This window comes from Lissotriton helveticus, chromosome 2_1, assembly GCF_964261635.1.
Source record: "Lissotriton helveticus chromosome 2_1, aLisHel1.1, whole genome shotgun sequence".
In the NCBI taxonomy this organism is placed as follows: domain Eukaryota; kingdom Metazoa; phylum Chordata; class Amphibia; order Caudata; family Salamandridae; genus Lissotriton; species Lissotriton helveticus.
Window position 1 is genome coordinate 36,962,163 of NC_136059.1, and position 20,974 is coordinate 36,983,136.

General features: G+C 47.5%; 1 protein-coding gene across 1 annotated transcript in view; it reads right to left on the minus strand.

Moving 5' to 3' along the window:
* The window catches only part of LOC144820048 (long-chain-fatty-acid--CoA ligase ACSBG2-like), a 391,373-nt gene extending 372,357 nt beyond the window's left edge, over window positions 1–19,016 (minus strand). Inside the window, exons 1-3 of the mRNA XM_078677703.1 lie at window positions 18,962–19,016; window positions 18,570–18,856; window positions 3,954–4,042 (exon numbers count right to left, since the gene is read on the minus strand). Coding sequence (XP_078533829.1) covers window positions 3,954–4,042; window positions 18,570–18,856; window positions 18,962–19,016 — 431 coding nt within the window. The remainder of the gene's footprint in view (window positions 1–3,953; window positions 4,043–18,569; window positions 18,857–18,961) is intronic.
* Window positions 19,017–20,974: the final 1,958 nt, after the last annotated feature.

Below are 20,974 nucleotides of genomic sequence, written 5' to 3' on the forward strand. Positions count from 1 at the left end.
CCCCTTTTTGAATCGTTTTGGCCACCACAAGTGTGGAAGGGTATGCTCAGACATGAGTCCCTTGCTCACTGCACCATCAGGATTCAAGCAAGCCGGGCCGAAGATGGCTGTAATGCCAGAAACCGGTCCCCGGAAGCTTGTTTCCTTTCCAGTAAAGAATTGGCTTGGTAGTTTAGTCTGCCCTGTTCCCATGATGCACTGGGCCAGGGACAGACTAATTTGCATGTAGCCAGGTTCGGAACTGGGATGGTGCAGTGAGCTAAAAAACGGTGATGGATCAAGCCCTGATCTGTTGACTGGGTAGGAGTGTTCTGATTAACTCAGATACTCTGTCCATCACCACCCCCTTTTTGAATCGTTTTGGCCACCACAAGTGTGGAAGGGTATGCTCAGACATGAGTCCCTTGCTCACTGCACCATCAGGATTCAAGCAAGCCGGGCCGAAGACGGCTGTAATGCCAGAAACCGGTCCCCGGAAGCTTGTTTCCTTTCCAGTAAAGAATTGGCTTGGTAGTTTGGTCTGCCCTGTTCCCATGATGCACTGGGCCAGGGACAGACTAATTTGCATGTAGCCAGGTTAGGAACTGGGATGGTGCAGTGAGCTAAAAAACGTGATGGATCAAGCCCTGATCTGTTGACTGGGTAGGAGTGTTCTGATTAACTCAGATACTCTGTCCATCACCACCCCCTTTTTGAATCGTTTTGGCCACCACAAGTGTGGAAGGGTATGCTCAGACATGAGTCCCTTGCTCACTGCACCATCAGGATTCAAGCAAGCCGGGCCGAAGACGGCTGTAATGCCAGAAACCGGTCCCCGGAAGCTTGTTTCCTTTCCAGTAAAGAATTGGCTTGGTAGTTTGGTCTGCCCTGTTCCCATGATGCACTGGGCCAGGGACAGACTAATTTGCATGTAGCCAGGTTCGGAACTGGGATGGTGCAGTGAGCTAAAAAACGGTGATGGATCAAGCCCTGATCTGTTGACTGGGTAGGAGTGTTCTGATTAACTCAGATACTCTGTCCATCACCACCCCCTTTTTGAATCGTTTTGGCCACCACAAGTGTGGAAGGGTATGCTCAGACATGAGTCCCTTGCTCACTGCACCATCAGGATTCAAGCAAGCCGGGCCGAAGATGGCTGTAATGCCAGAAACCGGTCCCCGGAAGCTTGTTTCCTTTCCAGTAAAGAATTGGCTTGGTAGTTTAGTCTGCCCTGTTCCCATGATGCACTGGGCCAGGGACAGACTAATTTGCATGTAGCCAGGTTCGGAACTGGGATGGTGCAGTGAGCTAAAAAACGGTGATGGATCAAGCCCTGATCTGTTGACTGGGTAGGAGTGTTCTGATTAACTCAGATACTCTGATCATCACCACCCCCTTTTTGAATTGTGTTGGTGCTAAGCACCACATTCTGTGCCAATGCTAGCTGAAAGGACAGGAAAACACAGTATCTCGTAGCATATACAGTGCTTTCTTGCCCTTTTGATTTGCTGTAGGGCAGACCAGCAAAAAGACTTGCGGTGCTACCCTATGCTCAATATTTATAAATTAGGCCCTTAGTGCAAGAAAGTATGAGAACCTTTCAAGAAGCTCATTGGGTTTTGAACCAAGTATTACGCTGCACCACTTTTAAAGGTCACCAGCCACTATTGAATACTAGATCTCCTTCACAACAGGGTGGATCCCACATTTCAAAGTGATGAACCATTCCATCCACTGGTTTAGTATTCTCACTATCTGTTTGCATGTGGGGAGAACCTACTCTATCCTGTTTCCTTGCTTTGGTCGATCCTGGAGAAAGCCGCTACACCTCTACAGAGGGAATGAGGCTGAAACATGTCGACCTCCACTGTTCTGCTACAGGTTTAATTAACCCCTGTCACCGTGTTTTATTTTAATCCTAACCGCTGGACGCCCAATTAAAGTTTATTTTGGCATTCCTTTGCGTTAGTTTTGGTTCAAACACACTCCTTTCTCTTTCTCCCTAAACCACACCCTGCACCTCTTTACGTTTTAGCATACCTCTCTTCTCATAAAAAACATCCCTCAGCTTCTCCCTCTCAGAGAGGGGTTTGTAGCCCACATTACAACGAGGTTAATAATACAATGAGGTATCTCCACTCTACACCACAACGCTCTTACCTGCATCGCTCCACTCTATGCCACCATGTTCTACCCTGAAGCAATCTACCCTGCACTGGTCCACTCTATCTACTCCGCTCTATCAGCTCCGCGCTACTCCACTGAATTCTGTGGTGCTGCACTCTACACCACATGCACTCTGCCCTACTCTACGTCACCTGCACCCTACCCCCCTCTACACGGCTATAAAACACTGTCAAAGCCAACTGCTCTCAGGTAGGCTTTGCCAATGCTTTTTTTTAAGGGCAGCCCTTGGTAGCGTTTTGCCAGTACAATAGGTCCTCACTAGGCAAACAAGTGGTGCGATCTGAAGCGAGGCTATGCTTCCTTCTTCCGTGTGCCAAGTACAAAAAACACGACATGAGCACAGTGCGTGTTGCGGAGAACACAACATGCCAATGCAAGAAAACTATAATCTTTATTACGAATGGTAGGTTCTTTAACTACAACTGAAAACCACTGAGTATGCATGCGGAACTGTTTACTCCGCATGGGCATACAATGGGAGATAAATAACTGCATGAGCTGTGTTCTGTAGCTAAAGAAAATGGTGGTGCCTTTTGTATGGTAGAACAACATTTCTTGCAAAGCTATTTCAAGGTAACTGCCTCTTTTGTCAGTTCTTTAGGCCTGATTGCTTCCCCCATAGATGTAGCTCAGTGATCTTGTATGAGAACCGCTCGATGTGGTGAGAGCTATTATAGCCTGCGGCCGAGGACTGTACCGGTTGTTAAAAGCCTGCGCTGCAGATGAGGGCCTGTAACTAGGGTGAGGGCCTTTAACGGGTATTGCCTGAAGCAGAAGGGCTATTAGAACGTTCCATCCACTAAGGGTACGATGTTCTAAATGAAAAATGGAGAAACATGAAGACAAGCATTGGAATGTTGGAGCTGCAGGCTTCTACCGGCCATTCCAAGCCCTGAGCCAAGCATTTCTGGTCTTCAATGGAGCAATCAACATTCCAATGCTCTCATTTGATTTAGAATGCACACTGAAAACTCTTGGCAGAGTAATTAAAAGGTGGCAATACTGCCAACTGATTGGAACACACTCATGTTAGGTGGAACAGAAGAAGCATTAGGAATCAACCCAGAGACTTGCCAGTCACACATCAAGTTAACCCACCAAACTCAATGTTCTGGAACCTGTACATGTGTGTGGCCTCAAGCAAACATGTTGCACTGTCCCAGTGAGCAGACCAAGAATCCAAGAATGTACCTTTAATCAACAGTCCAGACACAAGCGTCTTTCTGAAATGAACCTGAAAATATTTCAGGAGCTCATCATTTGAGAAGGAATCAGTCAGGCAAGTGGTAAATAGGGCTGTTGCTTGAAATAACTGTCAAAACTGGTTCTAAGGTGCTTGGGATTGAAACCTATAGAAGCTACTTTTTGGTTCTCACTCGTTCCCGATTCCAAAAATCTGTCAGTAGCCAATAAACATTGTCAAATCCAATAAAGCATATTTATTAATGTATCTCTATTTTCTTGTATTGGCTCCAAGGATAACTTCACCCCACTCTTTGAACAGGTCTCCAGTTTCACTGTGTAAATGACCTCTAATCACCCTCACCCACTCCTTCAGTAGTGCTACATACATTCAGGTGCCGACACAGGAAGAGAAACAGTCAGCCCAGCGACAGAGAAGCGCTTCAGCGCCCCACACTGGTAAGAGCTATTTACATTTTGCAACGCAATACAATACAACAGAGAGGGCAGGCGTTTAGACAGATCCAATCAGGGAGAGTCACAAGTTAAGATGGTGAGCAAGACAGTGAATGAAAGGAGACGGAGGAGAGAGGCGGTCATCTTACCCGGCCATGATGGCTCCTACATCTGCAATGAACCACTCCGGAGAGTTGAAGCCGAGGATCCCGACCCCGTGGTAGCGCTCCAAGCCCAGCTGAAAGGAGAGGGGCAGTAAATATGTGATGCCATTTGAAACGATCCAGAGATACTCATCAGCAAACGTGATTTCATTGGAAGAGTTACTTACCTTTGGTAACGATATATCTGGTAGAGACACAGTTTAGCTGCAGATTTACATTTCAGTACTATTTCAGTACAAAAACATTTGGCCGAACAATAATGTTCACATACAAGCTAACCTGCACATTGAAGACTGTTTAAAAACACTTATAAAATGAACAACAAATAGTCACAGGCATAGTAATCTAAAGCCATGAAGCTGTAATAAATAATTAAAAAGCACATTTACATAAAGCCACGCTAATAATGTTTGTGTATATTCATGTTAACCTCAAACCTCTCCGGCCCAGCTAATGTGTCTAAAAGTAACCAGGGTAGCCTATGTTACCCCGTGTCAACCCAACACCATTGTAGTTTGAAACTCTAGTAATCTAAAGAAAAATGGCAACATTTGTACAACATGCTGGCAAAGAAATTAAAACTTTCCTAGCCATCGTAACAGAAAGTTTCAATTCTATTAGGGACACGGAGAAGGGAATTATGATCAACTTTCTTTCTTTATTCCTTCCAGCAGAGTTCAACTTAAAAAAAACGACCTTTACTATCAAACACCGGGAAAGGACAACAAAACAAAAGTTAATTCAATCACAGCTCAGGTCATGTCCATAACGACAACTGTATCCTGGTCAACCTCCTCTTTCTTGAGGGCGATCAAAATTTCTCCAGTACCAACCATTCTTTACTCCCCTTTGGTTGACACTGTACCTGTGGATAAAAATTAAGAGCCATCACTCACTTATCTTGACTAAATGGAAGCCTCAATGCAAACAAAATGATCGACAATCAAATTCAGGACAGCATGTAGAAGACGTGCCAGAGACGTGAAACAGAGTAACACACAACCAACAAAGACTGACATCAGGGGGGCGTGGCTAGCCAGCCAATATGGCGGACATACCTTGCTAGAGCTCCGGCACTGATCCCCTAATTCTCCTGTAAAACATCCTTAGGAGGTGTTTTGGTGATCCTCACGCGTGGGGAACGGTGTGAGGGCATAGAGGGGAGCCTGTGGATCCCGGAGGCTCCCGGGCGGTGAGCGCAGAGGAGGTAATTGCGGCCCGACTGCTGCGGAACGGCCCCTGGGGCCGTGGGCGCGAAAAGACCCAATGGTTGCTGGCGTGCCCTGCGGCGGCGATGTGATGTTGCAGGGGATGCCCAGAGCTGCCCTAGAGCCAACCCGACAGAGTCTGGTGCCCCCTGAGTGTGTGGTCGGTCGGAGCGGCAGATTGGACCGGCTGGGCCCACCGTCCTGGGCTGATGGCAGAGCGCGGCCTGGAGTGAGCAGCAGGCACGCGAAAGGGCTGAGACTGTAGTGGGGAATCCTAGGCCCGAGAATGCTGCGGCCTGCTGTGGAGGCCCGGACAGAGCGCTGAGGCAGGGAACTGCTGCGGAAGTCGGCGCTGGTGTGGAGACCGGCTGGGGACCCACTGAAAACTCCGAGTCCCAAGGGGAGGGAGATGTGGACTGGGCCTCGCGTCACTCGCCGTTGAAGCCTACGGGGAGCTGCGGGCCGGCCTGGCTGCTGATCTGACTGGCGCCCCAGGTGAGGAGTGTGGAACTGGGGTGGAAAGAGGGCCCGGGAGGATCTGGCGGTGCCCCCACCCTGCGGAGGTCAAATACAACTGGCAAAGTGCCCGAGACCTGCGGCGGCCATTTCAGACCCCGGAGGGCCGGCCGTCATCGGCCTGCGGGAGCGGAGTTGTGAGGAGCCGTGCCTGGAGGCCCGGGGGTGACCGCAGCACTGGTGGTCTGTGGCCCTCACATCAGCAAACTTGGAGGCGGCCTGGGCCTGGCTCCTGATCTGGCCCACTGTGGTGATGTGACCCCGGGGAGGCGGTGCGAGCATACGATCTCCCTGCAGTTAGAGGCAGAGTGAAGACCGTAGCGAAAGGTGGAGGGTGTGGCCAAGGCCCGGTGAGGCCCTGACTGAAGACTGTGATGGCCGTAATAGTCATTCTGCGGGGTGCGCTGAGTGTGGGGAGAACCCCCCCTTCGGAGGGACAGTGACTGTGGCGCCATACCGTGCCTGCTGTGATAGTTGAGAAGCAGTCTGTGGGCGCAGGGAAACATCGCTGCTGGTGCGTCGGCAGCGACTGGAGGCGCCGTGACAGCCTCGACTGGTGCGGCATGGGTGGCAGTGGCCCGCCATCTTACGCCCTAGGTGCCATCTTGGAGGCAGCGACATATTGGGCGCAACTGCAACAGCGGCGGCACATCGCCGGTGTGGGAGATACACTGTGTGGAGAGGAGGCCTTGTGAGGTCAGTGGCGGATGGGGCGTGCTGTACCCTGAATGGTCAACGGAAGGCCTGAGTGTGCTGGACTCTCCTCTGCGGGTTGAAGAGTGCACTATCTGGGGACCTAGGTGGGTAACTGGGGGGCGCAGGAGAGGTGGCACCCGGAGACAGCGGCGAAGGCAGACAATCCTGGTACAGTAAGGGGAAGCGGGGCCATCAATTGCACCATCCTCAGAACTAACCCCACCAGCCTGTGGCACAGCCCCTGGCAGTGACGGCGCTCGCTCTTGGGAGTGTGCCTCCTATCTTATGTCACAGTCGCCAAAGGGCTGCTGCGGCTCGGACACTTGAGTGGAGGCCTGGGAGCGGAAAATCTGTGGTCGGCTGCGCACGACCGACTTGGCAAATAACTGCGGATGCCTACAGCGCAACAGCTGGTGATGGGCCGGCTTAGGGACAAGTCGCAAAAGAGACAGCAGAAAGTCGATGGTCTTGGCGCTTCTCACGGACACCAGAACGGTAACATGGAGCCTCCGGCGGTGACCCTCGCAGCTAAGATGGACTCCGTGCTGGCGGCGGTGGAACGCATCGGCACTACGCTGGAGCAAACTAAAGTGTCGCTGGAGGCCCGGATCGATAAAGTCGCATCCGACTTGACTCTTCTCCATGCCGACAATCGCAAGTTGGCGGAGTCGGTCGCCACGCAGAATCAATCGCTTCAAGAAATACATCCTGTGGTGCAAAACCACACATCTGCGCTCCAAGACATAATTGACAGGGCGCATGTGCTTGAAGACCGCATAGAGGACGTGGAAGGGCGCTCTCGGTGCAACAATGTCCGGGTGGTTGGCCTTCCGTAAGGAGAGGAGGGGAAGAACCCGGAGCAGTACGTTAGAACTGGCCGCGAGAACTCCTGCCCCGGGGGGTGCTGTCCCCGCACTTTGTGGTAGAAAGGGCGCACAGAGTACCCGCACAGAAGCCTCGACCGGGGGCTCGGCCTCGCCCTTTCCTTTTCAAACTCCTTAACTATCGAGACCGAAACGTTGTGCTCCGTGAAACCAGGAACCTGGGTGGTCTCATGGTGGGGAACAGCCGGGTGATGTTTTTTCCAGACTATACGGCAGCAGTACAGAGGCGGAGGACTACATACATGGCGGTGAAACGACAACTGCGAGAACTAGAGGTGCCCTCCTACTTGTTGTTCCCCTCTCGCCTCTGTGTGGTCTCGAAAGAGGGTACCCGCTTTTTTGATGCCCCATCAGATGTTTGGGACTGGCTAGAGGAGACGGGGCAATGGAAAGGAACAAGACCTGCAGGCCCGGAGGAGGGTGGGTGGCAGGAGCAGAAACCGAGGCGGCGCAGAAGGTGGGGGGCTTGTCGGGACACGGGCCTTGGCCCAGTTGCGCCCAGTCTGGAGAAGATGAGACTAGAAAGGCAGGAAGCGCTTGAGGCAGTGGCGATCCTTGGAGCAGAGAACAGTGCTGTCCGCCTGGATTTCCAGGCACGCAGCGACCTGGGAACGAGTGGCTGGTCGTTCCCATCCACTGTGTTCTCCGAAGACTTGAACATGCCAGTAGTGACACCCCAGACGGCTGATCAGCTCATGTGATCAAACGGTGGAGTACGGCAGCCCCACAGGGCCCAGGCCCCTGAATACTACACATTCTGTATCTTTCTAAACATGTCTATGTGCGCACTGTTGCAATGTGTTATATGCCAAGTGTGTCTGCCCTGTCATTTGTTGAAATGCAGTTAAACGCTTGAGGCTGGGCTTGCTGGCCAGAGGTTAGGAAGTGTTGCGTAGATGATGTACCACTCGGCAGTGACCTGCACCGGACCTGCGCGATTGACCAGTCTGTATTTCACCATACACCTCTTGAGAGCTCGAGAGGTCCGCGATAGGGGCATAGTGTGGATTGGTTGCTGACATTACACGCACCCCGACAGCTATTGCGCTGGACTAACACTTCATTGTTGGTGGTTCACCTTGAGGTTTGGACGTATGCCCCTTTGGGGACTCGCCCCACCAGTTGCACTGTTTTTGTTAGTTGTTCTTATGTTCCAGTTGCGGCACACTGATAAACATCCCCCCCCCCCCCGGATGACGGGTGATTGTGCGCTTTACAAATGTGGATTAATTAATTAATTAATGGTACCTTTATGCCCCCCTTGAGAAGTTGCCCCGGCATGTGTCCGGACACATGACACACACTAACATAATAACTTGGAATATCCGTGGTATGCACACCCCGTCGCGACACTACTCTGTCTTCTCCTATCTGCAGCGGCATGCGGTTGGGATTGCCCTCCTACAGGAGACCCACATGACCCAAACAGAACTTGATAAACTCCGTAGGCGTTAGAGGGGGCATGCACGTGGCACTTTGGTATGGGTAAGAACGGGCGTCCCCTTCATTTGCCAGGAAACAAAGGTGGATCAGGAGGGCAGGTACTGGTTCGGGGGCGGCTGAATGGGCAGGAAGTCCTCTTGGGATCCCTTTATGCCCCAAATGCAGACCAACCCTCCTTTTTAACGCAATTGAACCAGGTCCTTCACCCATATGCTGGCCTCCCCTGGCTGCTCGGCGGGGACTTCAATATGGTACTGGACGTGCACCTAGATCGCTCTTTCCCCCCCCTCCGAGCTACAGCAGTGCAGGACTCGGAAACAAACATTCTGATCATGTTCTTCTGGTCTAGGTGCATCTATAGTGCTGTCAGGCAATTTAGTTCAGGACTTATTCCTTCAATTGATATGGTGTCGCTAAAATAAGTCAGTGGTCACTCTAAACTTACATTCATGCTTCTTAAGAGTTCGAGCAGAACTTTGCATTTCTCCAGAACTTCACAATCTTAAAGATTTTCCTGTATTTCCCAGACTCAAGGATGTAATAAAAAAAAAACAAGACCTGTAGCATACCTTAAAGCACAGTTTTCACCCCCCCTGGAAGCAAGCAGCAGCGAAGGTTAATCTAAAATCTTAAAATGTTCAAATGTATATGGTGCTTGAACTGTGCCTGTAGAGTAATTTGGTAATATGCTGGATCTAAACTGGGGTGGCGTGGTGGACAAAAGAACGATGTATTAAACCTAGATCTTTGTGACCGTGGTGAATGTTTGCATTGTTCAGCATTCAGTCCACCATTTGTTCCATTTGCTTTTGTCCTTAAGTGGGAAGGTTATGCCCAGACAACTATCCTTCCTGTTACCTCTAATAAATTCCAATGAGGACTTTGGAAGCCACGCCCCCTTTCTCTACCACTCCTCATGGTGCACTTGAGGTTGAGGGATGAAGTTCATTTTACTCCTGAGTGACCCTGGGGCCCAAGAAGCCCTCCTGGTACTACCTGTAAGTCCTAGACAGTGGGATTCCTGGGAGCTGGTTGGAGGACCAGCCTCTTTTCTCCACCACTCTGCAAACACAACTATTGTTTAAAAATCAATAGAAGTTCACGGGAAACAAACAAAGGTTACAGGGTCATTATAGTTAGACTGACATTTCACTCATACAACACCATAGAAATTCAGCAGTTCGAATTAGCTGAGCTAACTATAACTTACGCCCCCGCAATGCACTGCTTATGAACTCACATCACTAATCAGGCCCCGAAAAGTCTACTTGCCCACTCACAGTAGAGTAAAATGTTATCAAGTTGAGCTATTTTTAGTACCTACTAGTCTCATCTGGCCAGTTAACTTAGGCTGGAAAGGAACAGGTGTTCTGTTCATTCAGAAAGTGAATGAGGAAAAAGATGCCATTAAACATTGTTTTTATCTTGACACATTTGCTGTCTGTTCAAGGAAAGAGGTCAAATGTCAGTTTGTCTTATAACTAAAATGAGTTATTTTTCTCTTTTACTTGAGTTAGAGGTTTTTGTCAAGTGAGCTGTGTGACGATATCAGTTATTTTTCTCCAACACATAACATTTATATAAATAGCCTGTAAATTATTACACATGTCAAACAATATCCGGAATTACAGAGGTAATTTTTTTGTAATTCAGAAGTGTGATGCAAACAAAAACTTAAATAGGAGCAAAACAAACCAGAACCCTTTACTTGGTGATGTGCAAATGACATGCGCAGAGCCTATTTCAAAACATTGGTTGTACACATATATAGTTTTATTAGTAAAGCTGCATGTCAGTGGGAGAGTCTGTGGCCATTTCAATGTACAATCTGCTGATTACAAATGACAGTGTGCTACCACTTCATGCTTTAGTTATGAATTTATTAAAAGTGATAGTTTGTAAATATGATTTAAGAAATATTACTGCCCCGTCCTAATGACAATGTTTTTAATAAACTAAGAAGCAAGATAGGGGTCATGTGCATCTTATATGTGGCCAGAGTTTAATTATATATGGAAAAAAAGTTTATTCTATTAAAACAAACAAAAGTTTTTTGTGCAGCAGACATGCTAAACTCACACATTTGAAGGCGCTCTCCTATGTGATAATTATAAAATGGTGGCTCAATTAATTAAAATATTTGCCCACGATCACATCATCTGAAACCAGTTAATGGGTCAAGGGCATTATAAATAGGTTGGGTAGATTATTTAAGTCACTAGACCTGTAGCCCTAGTAAAATGTTTATACATTTTTCGAGGCCTGCTAATGACATGGTCAGTTGCATCTCTCATGACATCACTGATTACATCTCAAATTACATCACTGATGACATTATCCGGACTCACACCTACTCACTGATTCAGAGCCACTCGCACATCAAATCACCAATACACTCACCAACGCAACCACTAACTCACATATACAGCCACTTATGCACCTATTTACTGACTCAATACAGCGACTCACACATCCAGTCTTACAGATATACAGACACTTACACACCCACCGATACAGCCATTCACATACTCACATACCTACACACTTACCCGTAGTCACTCACACATCCACTCACTCTCCCATCCACTCACTGACATATACTAAGCCATCTGCTCACTCATCTATAGTCACTGAGACAACTACAAATACTATCCCATACAACCTCAAACTCACTCACCGATACAGCCATTCAGACACCCATTCACTCACCGATACAACTACTCGCACACCCACTTACTCACCCACAAACCCACTTACACACCCATTCGTGCACCCATAGTCACTTATGTATCCATAGTTACTTATGTACCCATAGACATTTATATACCTGCTCAGTCACCCATTCACACATTCATGCACTCTCATTCACCATTTACAGCCACTTGAAACCTGCACCCTCACCCATACAGCCACCTATTCACCCCCTCATTCACCATTACACCCACTTAAACACCAACTCACTCACCCAAACAGATACTCGCACAGCCACTCACTTAATGACTGACACACCCAATCTCTCACATACCCACTCACTCTTATATACACCACATACACATACACTGACTCACTCACCCATATAAAAGCTCCCACAGCCAGCCACTTATCTTAGTATACATGTTTCACACTCAGTAAGTTTTATAAAACACAATCCTTGGACGATGTCATCAGTGATGTCACTTACCATACTATGAGTGATGTAATATGTGAGTTCATAAGCAGTGCATGGGAGGGGTGTAAGTTATAGTTCGCTCAGTTAACTAGACCTGTTGAACTTTTCTGGATTTGTACAAATGAAATGTCAGTAGCTATAACGTCCCTGTAACCTTTGTTTTTTTTTCAGTGAATGTGAATATATATTTCATAATGCAACCCCTTGTTACGCGAGGGCTTTAGGAAAATGCATTGAGCTGCAAGATCTTACATTCCTGATAGTGATTCCAATATAATCACATGTATAGAAGTTCACAACATTTAACAATGAGTGATTATATGTAATGCACTCAAATTACTCCTCAATTACATGCAAAAAAATGCAAAAGAATGGATGCAAGATTCTGGATGGTTTAAAAAATAAAAAGTAACTAAATGTGTGTGTTTTTTTACAGGTTGTATCAAATTAAAAAAGTAATAGTTTTTCTACCGAATTTAAATGTAAAACATCCATTTTAAAGCCAACTTTAAATACCTTTTATCTAAGGCATTATTCAATCAAACGTCTTATTAACGCCAGTATTAAAAAATATATATTCAAGTAGGTTTTCAAGGGTAAATGGTTTAGCGAAGAACTGGTGTATGTCGGTAAAAATGTATTATGTAAGTCTGTACAAATTCTCAGGGCAATCCAACCATGGAATTACCTCTTCCCATCCATTTTAAGCTTTTGAGTAGATTTGTGCTGACAACAATCTTCATACATGCAAATCCTTTCTTCAGAGTAAATCCACTGTTTGCACATCTAAGCCAAGCTAACATTTGCATAAACACCTTTTTTATTTTGGGCCCGTCTGGATCTTGCAGAGTTCATCTAACATGAAAACATTTAGGGCCATATGTAGGTAAATTGAGAATACCGAATCCTTAATACCGAATTTTACCGATTCGGTATTAAGGATTCGGTATACGCGATGTAGATAAAATTTCGTTAAATTTTACCGATTCGTTATGAATCGGTATTAAATACCGATTTCGGACAAATCGGTAAAAAATGAGAATGAAATACCGATTCGGTTTTACAGAATCCATTACCAAATCGGAAATACCGATTCGGTAATTCAAAAAATCGTAATTTGTTGAATCAGCCAATCCAGAGACACCCAATTACCTCCCAAACAGGAAGTGGCCACACCCAGCCAGGTGCACAGGACCTGGAGCTCACAGTGAGGCAGGCAGGCAGACAGCCTGGTGAGCTGAGGAGCCAGCAGCGACACAGCCACACAGCCACAAGCAGGACTGCAAAACAACAACAAGCATTGAAATGGCAAGCCAGGACAGAGAGAAGGAGGGAGGTGACAGAAAGAGAAAACTCAAGTTTAGTGACAAGGAGCTGGAGGTCCTGATCCAGGATGTCAGTCAAGAGCACCACAAGCTCTTTGGAGCCCAGTCCCACCAAGTGCCAGAGTCACAGAAGAGGCAAATCTGGAGTGGCATCAGGGACAAAATCAATGCCATAGGGGTGACCCAGCGCACCATAGAGGACATCAGGAAGAGGTGGTACGACCTCAGGAAGACAGCCAAACTGAGGATGGCAGAGAGACTGAGGCAGGCTGGAAAAACAGGAGGAGGGAAAAACAGAGCCCCAGTTCCAACACCACTTGAACAGATGGTTGAATCCACCATCCAGCAGGAGAGTGTAATTGGCGTGGGAGACGCCGACAGCTCAGCCAGAGCAGCTAGAAAACAAGGTAAGAAGCATGCCCAGCATGCTGTGCTACCCCCTCCCCAACCCCAATCCCCATAGTGGCAAAGGGGCTCCCACTCCACCCCATGTCTTACTGGATACCTGCAATGCATTATGGGTGATGTAGTCAGAGGGAACACATGAATAAGGCAGTCAGGCTAGCAAACACAATAGCATGGTAAAGTAATAGGCAATGTCAGGACAACCACTGTGCTCTGTAGGCATGTTGTTTAATGAAATCACATGGCAGACAGAGCAGTGAGTATATCTACATTTGTGTCATTATAGGCGAGTCATCTCGCAGTGCAGCAGAGAGCAGCCGAGCTAAGTCAGCCAGGCCGGAGGGGAGGCAAAATGAAGACGCCAGCAGGCCTGCAGGGACCACAAGCTCTGCGTCATCACGGCCATCTATTCCACCACCACAGCCATCACCACAGCGCCAGGGAAGTCCACAATCCCCTCTCACACAGTCCCCACTGCGAAGATCACCAACACCCACACCCCCACAGTCAGGCAGGAGGCATGCCGTGGCCACCCTCCAGCAGATGGAGGAGTCAGATGAGGAGGGCAGAGGGGGCGAACAAAGTCCCATAGGGGAAAGATCCAACAGGGAGAGGTGTAGTTCTGCATCCGAGGGTGCCCACATCTCATCCAGACGCCGCAGGGCAAGGCCGGACAGTCCAGAGGCAGCCGAGCTGGGTGACAGTGTGTTCGCAGGACTGGAAGGCAACATGCTGAAGGTCCAGCGCCTGCAATGGAAAGAACTGAAGTCAATACACAGGGAGGTGGCACACATGAACAAGCATATGCACAGGATGGAGAAGGGCATCAGTGCTATGGGGGAGAACATGAGTGCAGGAATGGAAAGAGTGGCTACTTCGGTGGACAACCTCTGCAGCCAGCTTGAGCAGGACCGTCTAGCCAGGCGCAGGGAGAGACAGAGGCTCCAGGCCTATACCAAGTCGGTGAACCGGCTCGCCACTTCAACATCACTGATGTGTCGCAGGTCCATCGCCATGCAGGAGGGGATGGCGCATTGCAGCAGGGATGTGGCCAGGGGGATGGTGTCCTTGACCTCATGCTAGAGCAAATGCAGAATGCTAAGGCCGCCACAATGGAAGGGGGGGGGACAGTGAGGAGGCCACCAGCCGTGGTAGCATCACGCCCTCACCCACCGAGTTCAGAAGGCGTAGTGAATGTAACGTGCCTTCACATGAACAGTCCGACACACCGGACAGTGTAGATAGAGAACGGTCACGGCCAGCACGTGGCCGCAAGAAGTAAGGACCTATGGCTGTTGCCAAGCATGAGATGGGTGATGTAACCCATGTCCAATTGGACATTGCTCACATTACTGGGGGTGTGCCTAATAAACACCTTGAAATGTAACTGGAACTGGCTCTGTGTCGTTACTCACTCAGAAGTAGTTTGCCGTTATCTCTGCCCGTCTCTGTCTCCCATCATGTTCTATAGCAACACCTGCTGCGCTGGGCTCTGGCTGAGGGTTGTCCTCGTCCTCGTCATCTGAGTCAGTCAGTTCCACTGCTGTTCCTTTTTTGATGGCCAGATTGTGTAGCATTGCACATGTAGCAATAATCTTGCAACATTTGATGGGGCTGTAGAGACGTGCACCTCCAGTTTTGTGGAGGCAACGGAATTTGCTTTTGAGCAATCCAAACGTGCGCTCCACCACGTTGCGTGTGCTCCTATGTGCCACATTGTATCTCCTCTCCCTCGGGGTGGTTGGGTTGAGATAAGGTGTGAGTAGATACGGCCGGAGGGCATATGCGCTGTCACCTATGTACAGATGTAAGTGGCATTATGTTGTGTGATCAATAGCTTTAGCCAGGGTGTACATCAGAGTGTGTCACATTTACTTACCTAGTATGTATCCGTCTCCAAATTCACCTGCAAGCAGACGGGTATGGATGCCACTGTTCCGGAAGATGTACGCGTCGTGGCTACTCCCGGGGAATTTGGCCACGATGTCAGTAATTAAGAACTTGCCATCACATATCACCTGTACATTGATGGAGTGGGTGAATTTGCGGTTCCTGTAAATGTATTCACTAGCTGCAGGTGGGCAGATGGGTATATGGGTCCCATCTATGCAGCCGATGACGTGTGGAAAGTGTGCCATTTGGTAGAACTCCAGCTTGGTCCTCTGTAGCTCCGCCTGTGTACTGGGGAAGGAAATGTAGTGTTCCATTCTGTCCATCATGGCATCTAGGAAAGTGTTGAAAAAACGGGACAAACAGCTCTGTGACACTCCACCCACTGCAGCAATCACACCCTGGAAACTTCCTGATGCAAGGAGGTGCAGGCAGCAGAGTACCTGGACATGGGTGGGGACAGCGTGGGCCCTTGGTGTCTGATGCTCCAGATAGGGTTTTAGGTCCCGTATTAGCTCCAGGATGGTATCAGGGTGCAGTCTGTATCTTTCATGAATTTCTGCTTCTGTCAAGTGGAACAATGTGATGCGCAATCTGTACACCTGCTCCTCCCGTCTCCAGATCCTTACTCCTGCTGCTCTCAAGCGTAGCCGCCTTGCAATGAGGTAGAGTCCCGCCATTGTGTTCCCACTGATGCATTTTGGGCCTGTTTTTATGCACTCCACCTGATTACCACATGCTCCTGAAAAGTGGTAAATACCGATTCGTTATTACCGAATCCGGTCAATTTCGGTAATACCGAGGTTTGCTACATAGCATTTTTGGGGATTGTTCCGATTCGTTATTTCCGATTAGGTAATATTTGTTTCGGTAATTTTGAATCGGAAAATAACGAATCGGTAATTTATTACCGATTCGTTATTAACGAATCAATTCGGTATTACGTATATCTCACATGGCTAATTACCGGTTGGTAACAACGAAAACTGGCCTTTTTCGGTGTTACCGACCGGTAATCGGCCACCTACATATGGCCCTTATTGATTTAGCACTTGCTGTATGTGGATGACGTGGTCCTGCTTGCACGAACAGCACTGAGTATGCAACATCTTGTGGATGGATTTGTGAAGTTCATGAACAACTTAGATCTTTCCGTGAACCTGAGCAAATCCTTTGTAATGGTGGCGAGAAAAAACCCCACGAAGAAATATGTATTCAAAATAGGGGCTCATGTTTTAGAAACCGTTACCACCTTCTCATATTTGGGTCTGCTATTCGATGGGGAGATTAAGTTTGATTCCTTAATTGAGGAAAGGTGTAGAAAATTGGTTTCAGCAAACGGTGCTATATTAAACTTTGCCCGTAGGCTGGGTCGCTGGTCACCGGAGCAAGTAATGACTTTATACAGAGCGGTAAGTACCGCCAAGGCCATGTACGGGGCAGAGGTCTGGGTTTTTAGGGATGTAAGACACTTACAAGTAGAGGAAGATTAATTCCTACGTAGGATTTTGAAGACACCGCAGAGTATCCCAGCAGCAATTGCACACACTGAGCTTGGGATCCCATATATCACCGACCAGATAAAGGTGACACCTATCCTGACTTGGCTCCGAATCTGGGTAAATCCGGAGGCGGAGCTGAGCAGGATAATAGTCAAAGACTGTTTACAAAAAGATAAGTGCCTACAAATCCCATGGCTAAATTATGTCAAGGACACACTAGGGAGTATAGATCACCAGATTCTGTTCAGGGATCCGACCTCGATTGACACCTTTTGTAAATATCGGATCAAAAAATTGTTATTAGCAAAATATGAACTGGGCAGACAAAATCTTGATTTACTAAAAACATCTGTAGCTGCACATCGCTTAGCAAGTAACGGGGAGGGTATGGAACCCTATTTATTTTTAATGTATAATCAGCAAGACAGATTTTTAATGTGTCGTTTTAGGCTCAATTTGTTACCTAATATCTTAGCTTATCCGCCTGGTTTTACTTCAACAATTGAGCAGAAGGGTGCCTGCGGCTACGACAATAGGTCTCCGCAGGACACCCTTCATTTTGTACTTTTATGTTCCTTTTATCGAATCCCTCGTCGTAGATTTCTTGTAGATATTTTAAAAGAGTTAAAATTTCGCCATGCCAAAACTGCATTACTTTTTCTGCAAAGAGCATCTGATATGCGCACCCTATGCTCTATTATGAGTTTTTTTAAAGTTGCAGTAAACTTAAGAAACACGAGAGGTTGAACTAGGATGTATAAAATATCATATGTTTTAACTGTATAAATGTTGTTTTTAATATTTCATGGTTCAGAAATGTAATTGATGATTTTGTATAATTAATTTTTATGATGGTTTTTAATCATCGAACTAAAGTTTACTGAACTGAACTGATTTAGCACTTGTTGTACACTTTCACTGATGGCAAATAAAGGAGCTGGGTCACAGTGATGAGAAGCGATTTGCCAAAGATTTACTCAAAGTGATCAAGTTCCTACTGAAAAGCAGTGTCAGTGTTGATCAGTTAAAATTTGTTTTAACTGAAAATCAGAAACCTTATATCTACAATTCCATAGCGCTGTTCATTCAAAGCACGCTGCCATGAATGAGCGTGCATCTTGAGATCATCTTTGAATGGATTTGTAAAAACAGAAATAAAGCCAGACCCATTCACAGGTGCACCAGCATGAGGGCGGACATTTTCAATTTGGGGAAAACATTTTATGACACCAGAGGACATGGCAGATGCTCCAAACTTTAAAAGTAATAAAAGTGGAAGGTGTCCCAAATGGGGAGGTGTGGAGGCACAATGGTTGACCCAGGGTAATGGGAATAGGGCCATTACATGCATTTAAGAAAAAAACACCAGTAGCAGTGGGGGATTGAGGTGCAGTGTGGTGAGTAGGATTACCACTGATACTGCCATTCCTAACTCACAGTCGCAGTTACGGAAACATACCGGGATCCTGCACCCAGCGCACCTGCAGGACCTCGGAGTACAGGCTTTGCTTCATCACCCAGTTGAGGCGGTGGAAGGAAAGGATTCTGGTAGAATTGACTCACCTTCAAGAAACTCTTGGCTGCAGCCCGACACTGCTGGTGATACTCCAGGTGTGTGATGGTTTCCCAAACTCCATCTTTCTTCTGGGCCAAGGCTGGACGACCACCAAAGCGCTTAATGTTTCTCTGAAACATCTGGTGCACCGTGATGGGTGGATCCGCCGCAGGCCCCGTGGCGTCCATGCGCAGCCTGACCGCCCCATCCCTGTCAGTTGTCCAGAAGCTGCTGGCGGGTTCAAGCCTGGGCTCTAGGAGGCCTCCGTGATCCAAAGTGACGCTGGTCAATTCATCTGAAAAAAGCAAAGGGCATGTTAGGGAAGTGTGGGCTTAGCCGATCTAGAGAACACCTATGGGATGAACTCTTAGCACAGACTATATGATGCACTTTATCCCACCACTAGGCCCACTCAGTAAAGCTCTGGCACAAAATACGCTCTTGCCATTGTGCATACTAGGGCGGCATGACCATGTGATACAGAGCTGGCTTTATACAACGCAAGCAGAAAAGGACGTCATGACCACGGAAGAGCTATCAAGATGGGCACGGTCCACTCTGGAGGTCCAAGGAGACTAGATGAAAACTGCGATGGATGGGGAGAGGGCTATCAACGACTCCTGCACCACAGCTGCTTGAGCCCAGTAAAGGACACTCGCCTGATGTGCAGATCTGAACCAACAAAGACCCATCAAAAGGTTTGGGAACCTACAGATCTAAATAGCAAAGACAAAATGTGAGTCACACTGGGTTTGATGGTAGCTAAAAGAAACACTGCTGAAATGTAGGGTGCAAGTACGTCTCCTACATTGGAGGTGTGGAAGGCAGACATGGACTGGTGCATAAGGGAGAAAACTGTATATGTTGCAAGAGGCAGCCCCAAAAAATGGTTACAAATATGGAGCAAATGGAATGAATATCGTGATAAGATCTGTACCCCACCAATTGTTCCCTCTCTGTTCCAAACACACCGTAAATAATGTGACACAAGATTACTAAGTATCGCATTGTACAACCGAGAAATGTATATATGTTTACGCTAAACCAGAATTTATCCCATTTGATCGCAAACATGACTGTCGCTTCACTGTTATTATTAAAAAGATGTAAAAAAAACAAAAAAAAGCAAAGACCCATCAAAAGGCCTTTGTCTGGAATACATTTCAACCTTTTCTAGAGGAGTAGAGGTGCTCGTGAATATTCTTCCAACACTGGAACCAATGCTTCCCCTCGTCTTCCAGGCACTATATCTAGATTTACAGAAAGATGAAAACTTCATAGCCTTATTAGCATTAAAGCACTGGTAAAGCAGATAAGCTACGAAAGCTCCGATACGAGAGTGCTACCATAAGTTCAGACCCCACTGCATGGCACAAAACAACTTTTGTATTCTTACAGGACAAATACATTTTTCAAGCATCCTCTCCTTTGGTTTAGAAAGTATTTTCATAAAATTCCTAACCCTTGCCCATGACAGACTTGTAATGTAATGTGTGGGGTGGATATTCATCTTGAGTATTCCAGAAAATGTAGCAAAACTGTACAATTTTATCACAGCAACATCTGTGGCAAAACCTTTTGTTGGCTTTCACGAGGTGAGACAGATGGAGGTGCGACTACGGTGGAAACAAGTGCCTACCACAGGGCTTGAGATTGAGACTAAGTGAGAACGAAGCCCTTATATTTTATCCGTGTTCTATACTTCTATGGAATGTTTCATTTGGTATTTGTTAGCTGCAGATATGGACTTGCTGCAGCCATTTCAGATGAACTCACAAATCATGCTGGTGGTCCTCCAGATGGCATCTTTTCTCATGGCCAATGTTAAGTGACTCCCATAGCATGGAAAGCCATCCAACACATGTGTCATTGAGTGTCAGGAGCATTTCCTCAGTACTGTTAGTGACATTTCAGTCGCTAAAGCTTCGTTTTATCCACAACTCCTGGTACTTCAGTGTGATGGGTAGAAAAAGACGAGTGACTCCCCAATCAGTGGCTTCCATGGACACCCTACATATGTCAACCAGCTCATCCCACGGCGAAGGCCAGCACTGTTTGAGCCAGTTTTAGCAGCAGCTGACAGCGACCCCGAGCAAGCCCAAGATACTTAGCCAATGATGCAGGAGCAATATTTGGAAACATCTGGCCACCTAAACAATGCTGCTGTGCATCCCCACAGAACACCCACTCGCCTCTGGATACAACTGCCCACCTACACCATGCCATTGTGTGTCCCCATAGAACACCCACTCCACTCTGGATACATCCGGCCGACCACACAATGCTGCTGTGTGTCCCCATAGAACACCCACTCGCCTCTGGATACACCCGGCCACCTACACAATGCTGCTGTGTGTCCCCGCAGAACACCCTCTCCTCTATGGACACGCCTGGCCACCTACACAAGGCCGCG